Source organism: Microcaecilia unicolor, chromosome 7 (assembly GCF_901765095.1).
Source record: "Microcaecilia unicolor chromosome 7, aMicUni1.1, whole genome shotgun sequence".
Taxonomy (NCBI): domain Eukaryota; kingdom Metazoa; phylum Chordata; class Amphibia; order Gymnophiona; family Siphonopidae; genus Microcaecilia; species Microcaecilia unicolor.
The window spans coordinates 199,417,458-199,429,930 of NC_044037.1; the positions used below are offsets into that span (position 1 = coordinate 199,417,458).

At 43.5% G+C, this 12,473-nt stretch overlaps 1 protein-coding gene across 2 annotated transcripts in view; it reads left to right on the plus strand.

Moving 5' to 3' along the window:
- The window catches only part of PGAP1 (post-GPI attachment to proteins 1), a 195,037-nt gene that overhangs the window by 168,944 nt on the left and 13,620 nt on the right, over positions 1–12,473 (plus strand). For both annotated transcript variants that reach the window (XM_030209280.1, XM_030209281.1), the window contains 2 exons: positions 8,659–8,709; positions 11,052–11,293. In XM_030209280.1, the coding sequence (XP_030065140.1) occupies positions 8,659–8,709; positions 11,052–11,293 (293 nt within the window). The remainder of the gene's footprint in view (positions 1–8,658; positions 8,710–11,051; positions 11,294–12,473) is intronic.

A 12,473-nucleotide genomic window follows, 5' to 3' on the forward strand; every position in this document is an offset into this window, starting at 1 on the left:
CCCCTGTGTTTTTATACATGAAAGAATTGCAAGTCCGTTCTATTCATTCCGGATTCCCTGCAAAGAGGCTTTTGATCTGGAGACACCTTTTTTCCAAATAGGTGTGATGTCCTTTTGAAGACCCAGGTTTCAGAAATTTGCTTGTCTGTACTGCTGAGGAGAGAAATATGATTGAGGTCTACAAAATCCTGAGTGGTGTAGAACAAGTAGAAGTGAATTGATTTTTTACATGGAAGTACTTTTGATCAAGATGGCAGTGTGAGCTGGTAGTGCTGTGCCTGGACGGGAAAGTTTTACCTGTTGTTTCCCCTTCAGGTGGAATATGCCTCATACCAAATGTAAGGGGCTTATTAAAGCTGCTCCCCCAGTGACCAAGACTTAGTCTCCCATTCAACAAGTGATCCCGAGATATGCTGCCAGGATCCAAGATCAGGAGCTAAGAAGGGAGTGACCTGCTGTGTTACCAGATGAAGGAAGCTCTGGTTTCTTGTAGCTCAATGTCTCTTTGTTGTTCCCCCCCCCCCCCCCCCCAGCAAGCATTCCTTCACCTCGGCTGCCTGCCCCAGCTACTCCGGAAGGAATCCTGATAGCGGAAGGTGCTATTGAGATAGATGGAAAGATCATTGGAAGTTCACCTTCCGTTTTTGATGGAGGGATTAAGAAGCCCAAAGTGGTTACTTTGGAAAGCATCTGGTCTGCTCTTTGAAAGCTGGAAGGATCTGTCAGCAAATCTACAAGTGGCATTGCTGCACTTGTGGGTGCTGTAGAATCTTTATCTAAAGGATTGGAAGGGACTAAACAAGAGTTTGCCACACAGATGAAGGGTGTTAAACAGGAATTAAAAACTGTTCAAGAAGTTACATTGACAATAATTAAAGATAAATTGATTTTACATCAGAAGATGGAACAATTAGAGAATTTCAATCGTAGGCTCAGTTTGCGCTTACCGAATTTTCTTAAGCCCTTGGGAATGTCTCCAATTGATGTCTTTAGAAGGTACCTTATAGAAGTTTTGAAATTCTCACCAGAGAATATGCCTCCTGTGAATAGAATTTACTTTTTACTGTCTAATTCACCAAAGAAGAAGGGACAAGGGCAAGAAGTTCAGGATAACAACCAATGACAATTAAATATATCCGAAATATTGGAGTCATCTTTATCTAAAGATACTGATAGAGCTACAGTAATAATATCTTTTGTTTTTGAACAGGATTTAAATGAAGTAATGAGACCTTTTTTTTTTTTTTTTTTGTAACTCCCAAGTGCTGTTTTATGGTAGTAAAATATGGATATATCCTGATGTTGCTAAACAAAGCCAGGTTTGTTGTAAAATGTTTTTGCCTATGACAGTGGCGTACCAAGGGGGGGCGGTGGGGGCGGTCCGCCCCGGGTGTCAGCAGGTGGGGGGTGCTCCGCGAGAGCCGACAGTTTTTTTTTAAATCCATGCAGCGATCGCCGATGCAGGCAGCACCTCGCGTCTTGCTTGCATGAACTGAAAAGAGGAAATCGCTTTGCTGACATCGGGCCTTCCCTCGCTTGTTGTCCCGCCCTCGAGGAAATAGGAAGTTACCTCAAAAGAGGGCGGGACAACAAGCGAGGGAAGGCCCGACGTCAGCAAAGCGATTTCCTCTTTTCAGTTCATGCAGGGCAGACGCGAGGCGCTGCCTGCATCGGCGATCGCTGCATGGATTAAAAAAAAAAAAGCAGAGTGGTGGCTTTAGGGTGAAGAGGGCTCAGGCCTCTCGACGGAGGGGGGGCTCAGAGGGGAGAAGGGGATTGGTGAGGTGCTCAGAGGGAAGAAGGGGATTGGGGAGGGTGGTCATAGGGGAGAAGGGGATTGGGGAGGGTGGGGGTGCTCATAGGGGAAAAGGGGATTGGGGAGGGTGCTCAGAGGGGAGAAGGGGATTGGAGAGGGTGGGGGTGCTCATAGGGGAGAAGGGGATTGGGGAGGGTGGTCATAGGGGAGAAGGGGATTGGGGAGGGTGGGGGTGCTCATAGGGGAGAAGGGGATTGGAGAGGGTGGGGGTGCTCATACCGTAGGGGAGAAGGGGATTGGGGAGGGTGGTCATAGGGGAGAAGGGGATTGGGGAGGGTGCTCAGAGGGGAGAAGGGGATTGGAGAGGGTGGGGGTGCTCATACCGTAGGGGAGAAGGGGATTGGGGAGGGTGCTCATAGGGGAGAAGGGGATTGGGGAGGGTGGTCATAGGGGAGAAGGGGATTGGGGAGGGTGGGGGTGCTCATAGGGGAGAAGGGGATTGGGGAGGGTGCTTAGAGGGGAGAAGGGGATTGGGGAGCTCAGAGGGGAGAAGGGGATTGGGGAGGGTGAGGGTGCTCAGAGGGAAGAAGGGGATTGGGGAGGGTGGGGGGTGGTCATAGGGGAGAAGGGGATTGGGGAGGGGAGTGCTCAGATGGGAGAAGGGGTCTGGGGGGTCTGACAAGGGGGCAGGAGGGAAAATGGGTCCATGCCTGGGGCAGGTGGGAGAATGGGTCTGGGGCTGAAAAGGGGGGATGCAAGGCATGTGGTGGATGAAGGGGGCTGGAACTGGGGGCTGAAAAGGAGGGTATTTGGGATAAGGGGGCTAGTACTGGAACTGGGGGCTGAAACGGGGCAGGGGCTGAAACTGGGGGCTTTAAAGGGGACAGGGAGAACTGGCTGGGGCTGAAGCTCGGGACTGATGGGAGAAAAGGGCTGGGGACTGGTGGGATAGTGGGGCTGAAAAGGGGGGCAGGTGGGAGATATGGGCTGGGGCTGGAACTAGGGACAGGTGGAATAAGGGGGCTGAAAAGAGGGGGCAGAGAGAGAGGGGACAGACCCTGGATGGAAGTGGGGAGCATGAGGGAGGGCAGACCTTGGATGGATGGGAGAGGGAGGGCAGACGGATTGAAGGGGCAGAGAGAAAGGCAGATGGTGGGTGGAAGGGGGGGGAGAGAGAAAGAGGGCAGACTGGGGTAAATGGTGGATGGAAGGGGCAGAGATAGAGGGCAGATGTGGATGGAAGGGAGAGAGAGAGATGGCAGACTGGGGCAGATGGTGGATGGAAGGGGCAGAGAGAGAGGGCAGACACTGGATGGAAGGGACATTAGAGAGGGCAGACACTGGATGGCAGAGAGTGAGCGAAGACATGCTGGATGGAAGGAAGACAGTGAAAAGAAGATGAGGAAAGCAGAAACCAGAGACAACAAACTGTAAATATATATTTTAATTATTTTGCTTTAGGATATAGTATTGTAGCTGTGTTAATAAATGTTTATAAGTAGAACATGTAAATAAGGTCATCTTTTTATTGGACTAATTTTAATACATTTTGACTTAACTTTCAGAGAACAAAACCCCCTTCCTCAGGTCAGGATAGGATAATGTTACAGCACTATACTGTATTGACCTGAGGAAGGAGATTTTGGTCTCTGAAAGCTAAATGTATTAGTCCAATAAAATGATATTATTTGTTTTATTTCTGTTTGTTAATTTGTAAAGTGGTGATTGGTATTTGTTAGTTTTTTCAAATTTACATCTGCTGTCTTTATATTTTGCACAGTACTAGGGGACAGTTTCTGTTTCTGTGGTGTTGCATTGTATGCAGAGTCTGGCATCTTGGGGGTTCAGTTTAATTTTTGTCTAAATAGAAAGTTTAAATATTACTACTTATTCTATAGTGGATTAGGGTGTATCTGTGTTTGTGAAAAAGACATGGCTTTCAGTTGGCATTGACTGTGCAGGATCGACGATCTGTATTATTCTGTCTGGTTTCGTTTTACAATAGGTGAATTGATGTTCTAGTGCTCACTGTAGTGTTTAAGATGCTTTCCTTTTCCTTGTCTGACTCGTAGAAATTACTGCTTATGGTATGGTAGAATCGCTCTAGAGGTCCTGATGTTTTGTATTCTCGGTATGCCTAGTACTGGATTTGGGGGGGGGGGGGGGGTGTTAAAAAATGACCGGCCCCGGGTGTCAACTACCCTAGGTACGCCACTGGCCTATGAAACAGGAAGTATTAATGGCAGCTACTTACTGTACTTGCATGTCCCTGTAAATATTAAATATCTATGGACAAAATATGTATTTTATGTTCCTGATCAGTTAAGAGCTTTCCTTGATTTAAAAAGATAACTAAATGATTGTATTGTATGATTTGTTGATTCCCTTCAAGCTTTTTCAAGTTTGAAGATTAAGCAGCTTTCCATTTAGGATTGCTATCAAGAGGACTTTGTTTTGATCACGTTATTGCTTATACCTTTGACATTATTTCTTTTAATGGAGCTCCTTATCCTTTAATTAAGGTCACTCCTTCAGATTTGTGGTCTAAGGAGGCTTTGTGATTTTTCTTCATATGTATTCTTGTTTGGAAATATTCTTATCTGTTTTGCCAGTTTGAGTGTTATGCTTGTCAATTATTCATGAAACTATAAATAAAGAAAAAAATATAAATACATAAATAGGAGGAAATATTTTTTTCACTCAACGAATAGTTAAGATCTGGAACTCATTGCTGGAGGAGATGGTAACAGCGTTTACCATGTCTGGGTTTTAGAAAGGTTTGGACAAATTCCTGGAGGAAAAATCCATAGTCTGCTATTGAGATAGACATGGGGAAGCCACTGCTTGCCCTGGGATTGGTAGCATGGAATGTTGCTACTATTTGGGTTTCTGCCAGTACTTGTGATCTGGATTGGCCACTGTTGGAAACTGGGCTAGATAGACCATTGATCAGACACAGTATGGCTATTCTTATGTTCTTATGTACGGTCTTTGTTATTCAAAACAATGCTCCTACAACCTGTAAATGATCAGCAACAGTTTTTCCTTTTATATACAGTGGCGCTTCTAAGAGGCTTTCTGGTACAATGGATAGATTGCTTGCCTACTGTGCCCTTGATCTGAGTTCTTATCCGACACTGGAATTTCTTTGAGGTAGCTGGCCCCATATTAACTTTTGGTCAGTAAATGAGTGAGTACCCACCTTTTGGGGGAGGGTGGTTAAACATGAATTGGAAAGACAATGGCAAACCACCCCACCCCACTAACTGTAACACAACCATCATTGAAGTGATGGCCCTCATAAGTCGTTTGCAATTTGGTACTTTACAGTGACTCTGAAGTGTAGAAATTTAGCAGCATGCATACTTCAGGAATTAAATGGAAATACTGTGGTCAATAGTTCACTGTCAGACCCTTGGATATTTTTATAGAATATATACTTTGCATGGAGGTACGTGATATGCAGATATTTTCCTACTAAATAAGAGTAGCTTTCAGAAAATCTGTTGTCTTCAGCCTAGTTCTGATGGGGATTGAAGTAGATATTAAAGCTTAGAGTCTAGGAACTGATCTTGCTGCCCTGTTTTCCCACAATCTTAAATCAATCACACAGACTAGTAAGTGGTTGTTCATTGTAAAATTACTTGGCTCTTAAGCATGGCTATTTTAAGTGGTTTAAACACTGTAAATAGAAAGCAGTAAATTGTGGAAATGTCAAAGATTTTAATGGATAAAGGCTAATTTTTAAAAAGCTTTTGACCTAATGGTTGTATATTTAAATTATACAAGATTTGATAATGGCGTTACTCAGTCTCCTACATTATGGCAACAACTACACAGATATGATTGTTAAATAAAACTGCAGAGATCTGAATGTTAAATTTCCTCCTTCATGACAGGCTTGGATGAGATTTCCTGAGCTGCAGCTAGAAATAGAATTGTGAAGCAGTACTAATTAGGCCGTGGTGTCTTCAGTATTATCTGGGCTAATATGTTGTGAGTCAAAAGAGAGAGCATATCTAAAACTATTTCAAAATGAATTGTAAAACATTAGTATGAAATTTTAGATAGTAATAAAGGTCACCAGACAGATAGAGATGGTGCCATTCATTAGTAATGTCGGTTTTGTAAGTAGGCTTTTTTTTTTTTTTTGCCAATGATGGTTGTAGCCCTGTAGACCAAAAATTGGTCTTAGAAGGGTTGTTTAAAAGTCCCTTTTTCACTATTTTTATTTTATGGTTTTTTATATTCTTTTTTTATTTTTGGATATTTTATTTTTTTATCATCACTCTATCGTTTTAGCAAGATTTATGTGGAGTTGTGCCTTTTTATTAGACCATATTCATTTAGAATTAGCTTTCAAGCCTTACGATTCTTTTATCAAGTCAGCTGAAATTGGGGTAAGGTTAGGGTCCTCTACATATATAGTAAGTTGCAGGTTGAATCACAGCAGCAGTATTTTATTTTCAAAGTTTAAAAAAATTATCTTAAGCAGTTGGGAGCAGGGGTGCTGAATGGTGTTTAGGTATGCAATATTCTCCAAGGACAAGCAAGATAACAAGTCCTCACATATGGAACCTGCCAATATCAAGCTATAATGTATATCCCAAGTAGTCTTCTCACATAAATCAAAGGTGCTGCCCTCATCCACTCAGGATCCAAATAAGCTCTTAATCCATTACTGACAGACCTCAGCAGCACAGTTCCAAGCTCCAAACTTTCATTGCTCTAAGCTTTGCATGCTCACTCATCATCGGTCTTTTATCAAGTCGTTATAACAGCACTGATAACACAGCCCCCTTGCCATTTATTCTTAAAGAGATACTAAAAGAGCATTATTAAAGATAAGTTAAATTTTTATGAGATAGTGCTATTATTACAGTTTGATCAACGACCGATGACGAGTGAGCACGTAAAGCTTAGAGCAACTTTGATTGATGGAACCTATGCAGTAAAGCTTCAACAGTATGTACTACAAGGTTTTGAGTCTCTTCACCATGCATGTGTGCCACGTTCACCTGCTGCTATCCTGTGAGACCACCTCAGTCTTCGTTTTTTCATGGGGCTAGTTGGATATGTATCACCAGAGCTCTCCTCAAAGTAGCATTTCTTGATCTAAGTTTTATTTTGTAAGTTCTTCTTGTGTCCTGTTGCAGTTGTACAGTACTTATTCCCTATGAGCATCTTCGGGGCCTGCGAGGAGGTTAACAGAACACTGCCCCTCACTGTTAAGAATAGTCCCTCAAATAGCCTGAGCCACCTTAAGATCACTGGTCCTGCCCCGGGAGAGGTGAAATCAGAACCAGTAAGTATAAAAGGCAGGGCCAGACTGAGGTTAAGGAGGCCCAAGGAAGGAAGAACGGAAGTCTCAGCATATGCCGCTACAGCTTATGTCTGAGGAAACTGGATTGTGACCTCCAGGGCTCTGGACCTATCAACAGTACTATGCCGGGACATTGGGCAAAAGGGGTTAGCCTTGCCCTAGTTAGGAGGAGGACGTATAGCTAGTGCCAGACAAGATGGCCTTCCAATAATCCATAAAGCTAATTTCTGCGAGGAGGCAAAATCCTTAGCACTCAGCAGATTGGAAACAATGGGTGTTGTAAGAAGAGAATTATTCTACCACAGAAAAAAAGATTTTGGAGTGATTGGCAGAGTTAACTGCTTTCGAATTGTGGAAGTGTTGCTGCTACTTCTTCTAGAGCTGTAATGTCTTGGAGGTTCTGTGATTTCTCAGCTCCCCTAATTAAACATGTAAATAGTTGAATACCCCAAGATGACAGTGTTGGGACCTATTTGAAAGATGTCTAGAAAGCACCATGGAATTCAGGGCTAAGTACAGAACTGAACCCAGATATTAGATTTATACTACTGATACACAGAATTGAAAAGCAAATTTCAATTGCCTATATAGCAAAAGCATTCCAGTTTCTTCAGCAACAGGCCAAGAGATTAGAAATCCTGGTATGTGCTGACTGCATGATTTATACTTTTCAAAATGCGTGAATCTCTTCTGAAATTTTAACGTAATATCCCCAACATAGCTCTGTAATGCTTCAAAATCATTTATGCTGGATGATTAGGTAAAATTGTTTTGCTACAAAACTCAAATCAGCCACATCCCAAAATCAGATAGGCCATATATTGCCCCTGGCTTATAGATTGCAATGTCTGCATAACTTTTTAGATAGTTATAATACTTATCTTTTTGTAGTGTTACTAGATATATGCAGTGCTGTATACAACATTGATAAGTATTCAGATATGTTAAGTGTGTGCCCTAAAAGGGGAGTGGAGGAGTGGCCTAGTGGTTAGAGCACCAGTCTTGCAATCCAGAGGTAGCCAGTTCAAATCCTGCTGCTGTTCCTTGTGATCTTGGGCAAGTCACTTAACCCTCCATTGCCTCAGGTACAAACTTAGATTGTGAGCCCTCCTGGGACAGAGAAGCATCCAGAGTACCTGAATGTAACTCTCCTTGAGCTACTACTGAAAAAGGTGTGAGCAAAATCTAAATAAATAAACAACATGAGTTGCTCACATTACAAGGACTTTCAGTAGTAGAAGTGGCATTTGAAACCTGGTTTGTCTGGTTCCTCAGCCTAATCACTAGGCCACTTCTTCCTTCTAATGGCTCATGGTACATAATGCCTTCCTGGACAAGATTAACCTTTACAATTGATTTAATTGGAATACATTTATATTTTGCTGACTCTCAACAGGTTGTCTACAGATGAAAAAATGTTTTTATGAATCTTAACTTCTAATTGGAATGGCATCTTTATGCCTTAGAGGATTTGCTGAGTTTGCAACATAAGAAAATGCCTTTTAATTTTGTTCATGATAGACAACAGTTAAAACCGTTGATGTTTTATGGATCAAAATTCATTTTTTTTTATTTGCAGGTTATTAAATTGTATTCTGCAGTGAGACAATCCAGAAGTTCCTTTAATTTGGTAAGCCTTTTCCAAACTCTTTCCCCAATATTCAGCAGTGGTTGAATTTGACCAGATATTCAATTTTGGGCCTAATCCAGGAACCAGTATTGAATATCCAGGTGTTGGCCTGCTGGCCGCTGGAAGTTATAGAATCCCGCTTAGCACCGATTCCTGTTCCCTAACTTTGAGCACCAGACTTACACCTACTGAAACCTGGTGCAAACGCTGGCACCCGAGTTGAGCATGCTGATCCATTAGTCACTAACAATACGCACAACACTTTGGAATGCCCCTCCTGTGGTCCTGCCCCTTTTTGAGGTATGGGATATAGGCACCCAGTGTTATAGAATAGTGCACAGCCAGATGCATGTGCAAATCCTAATCGGTGCCAGTTAACGTCAGTGATTGGTTGTTAGCACCCAGTTATTGATGGGTAAGAATTCATTAGCCAGTTAAGTTGAGTGTGCATCTCGGGAGTGTGCCAAAATCTGGCCATGTGTGACACTGTTATATAGAATAAAGGGATCTGTGGGGATTGAGGAGCAGTGAACAGAAGAGCTTTAAGGTGTATGTGAGAGTATATGTGACTGGATCAAAAGGGGTATGTGGTTGAGAGAGTAAGTGGATCAGAGGGTGTGAGTAAGCTGAGGTATTAGTATCAGAGAAGAGGTGTGAAAGGATCTCATTCTTTCTGTCCCCTTTTCTCCATCCTCTCCTTTTCCCTTGCTTTTGGTTTCCCTGCTCTTCCTGTTATCTCTCTGCCCTTCCCCGTTAGAGGAGGGAGATGAAGGTGGCATCTCAGTTCTCCCAGAGTCCCTCCCTATCTTTATTCTTTATCCCTTTCTTGTTCCCAGTAACAATCACTAAAATCCCTTTTCCCCACATAAAGAGGAGAAAATTAAATTGTCCACCCATAAGTGATGCACTTAGGGAATAGAAATCCACGGGAGACGTATGTGTTAGGCGGGGAGAGTCTGATAGGTACGGGCGGAGAGAGGGATCTCGGGGTGATAGTATCTGACGATTTGAAGGCGACGAAACAGTGTGACAAGGCGGTGGCCGTAGCTAGAAGGTTGTTAGGCTGTATAGAGAGAGGTGTGACCAGCAGAAGAAAGGGGGTGTTGATGCCCCTGTATAAGTCGTTGGTGAGGCCCCACCTGGAGTATTGTGTTCAGTTTTGGAGGCCTTATCTTGTTAAGGATGTAAAAAGAATTGAAGCGGTGCAAAGAAAAGCTACGAGAATGGTATGGGATTTGCGTTACAAGACGTATGAGGAGAGACTTGCTGAACTAAACATGTATACTCTGGAGGAAAGGAGAAACAGGGGTGATATGATACAGACATTCAAATATTTGAAAGGTATTAATCCGCAAACGAACCTTTTCCGGAGATGGGAAGGTGGTAGAACGTGAGGACATGAAATGAGATTGAAGGGGGGCAGACTCAAGAAAAATGTCAGGAAGTATTTTTTCACGGAGAGAGTGGTGGATGCTTGGAATGCCCTCCTGCAGGTGGTGGTGGAAATGAAAACGGTAACGGAATTCAAACATGCGTGGGATAAGCATAAAGGAATCCTGTGCCGAAAGAATGGATCCTCACGAGCTTAGTCAAGATCGGGAGGCAGGGCTGGTGGTTGGGAGGCGGGGATAGTGCTGGGCAGACTTATACGGTCTGTGCCAGAGCCGGTGGTGGGCAGCGGGACTGGTGGTTGGGAGGCGGGGATAGTGCTGGACAGACTTGTACGGTCTGTGCCAGAGCCGGTGGTTGGGAGGCAGGGCTGGTGGTTGGGAGGTGAGGATAGTGCTGGGCAGACTTATAAGGTCTGTGCCAGAGCCGGTGGTTGGGAGGAGGGGCAGGTGGTTGGGAGGCGGGGATAGTGTTGGGCAGACTTATACGGTCTGTGCCCTGAAGAGCACAGGTACAAATCAAAGTAGGGTATACACAAAAAGCAGCAAATATGAGTTATCTTGTTGGGCAGACTGGATGGACCGTGCAGGTCTTTTTCTGCCGTCATCTACTATGTTACTATGAGGCATATTTTCAAAGCACTGGGAGGCTAAGTTCCATATGTTTCTATGGAACTTTGGGAGGCTAAGTGCTTTGAAAATAAGCCTCTAAGTATGTTACTATGTTATAAGATAAATCAGAAGATTATTTTTATAAAGTAAAATACAAATGTACTTTAATAAGCACATTTAAGCAGATGTACTATAACTTCTGCACCCTTGGCAGTAGTTTCTAGTAGTACAAAAGTCCGTAACTTGGACATCTCCCGCTCCCAAGTCACATCGCAATCATGTTTGTTGACTTGTTCAACCATTGTTTCTGATGACATGTTAACTTTTTTGTTTTGATAATAGGTTGCAAAAGCTGGAGAAATGTTAAATCATTCCAAAAAAGAAACTATTGAAAACTGTGGTTCGGCCAACATCTCTGCAGCAGGAGAGGGGCAACATCTTTCAAGCAGCTGTAACCTGCCATCCCATTCAGACATGGACAATGCTGTGGACAACCTAAATATGCATATTACAATTATGAATTTACTTACATGGATCATACTACTCAGTTCACCATCTTTAATTTACTGGTTAAAAAATCTCAGGTACACTTTTTATTTTTGGAGTATCTGCAGAAAGAACTTTCAGCAGTGTATTTGAGTTTCCTGCACAGTGGAGCAAGGTTGTCTGCGAAAATTAACAGTGCTGAAGGAGCCTAAAGGCCTGTGGGAATTAATGGGACTTCAAACTACTTCCATATATTTGTAATCATTGTTTAGGCAGTTGGTAACCTTATAGTGTTGCTGTTTGGTTTCATTCATTTGTGTGCAGATTTTTGCAGTAGAAATTACGGTTGTCTTTGGGTTGCAGTAGCATGATTCCCTCCCAATCTGTTTCTTACCACTGTCCTTCTTCCTCCTGGTCTTTTAAACTCTTTCCCAACCTCGGCAGTTCTCAAGACCTTCCACTCCTTCAACCTTCCTCCTCCTTGGCTGACCCCTGGCGAGCACACCTTGTTAAACACCTTTCCCATCCTCTCCTTCCTCTTGACCTTCCTCTTGTCCTTCCTCTCCTGCAGGCTGACCTGGAAACATGCCCTGGTTACCCCCTCCTCAAAAAGCCTCATCTTAATCGTATCCTCTCTTCCAATTTTCGACCTATCTCCAATGTACCATTTTTGCCAGACTCCTCGATAAGCTAGTTCTGCATCAACTTGGCTCCTTCATAGAACACTCCAACGATCTGCATCCTTTCCAAGCTGGTTTCCGGGTTGGCCTTAGCACAGGAACCCTGCTTCTAGCAAAGTATGACACTGTTAGGGTCAACCTTGGACCAATGGCACTCTGTCATCATTGTCTCTTTGGATCTTTCTTCAGCCTTCGATTTGGTCGATCATTCACTTCTTCACCATCTCCCTTCTATTGGCATATCTGGGCTCATTCTTTCCTGGTTTTCTAGCTACCTCTCTAACCTTTCCTTCCAACTTTCACACTCGAACTTCTTCTCTCCCACCTTCCCCCTCCACTCTGGGGTCTCCCAAGACTCCATTCAACATTTTTCTTGCCCTCCTCACTATTATCTAAGAACAGGGTTGTCTACTATTCTGTTATGCAAGTGGCATTCAAATTCTATACCATGTCTCCGATCCCTCTTCCCCTCCTTCTGTCTTAAATTCTTGCCTTAATGCCGTCTCTGCCTGGCTCAGGGAGAACGATCTCTTCTTCAACTTATCCAACTGCAAATCCATCATCTTTCCTAACCCTTACTCCCCCCTCCCCCCCTCCT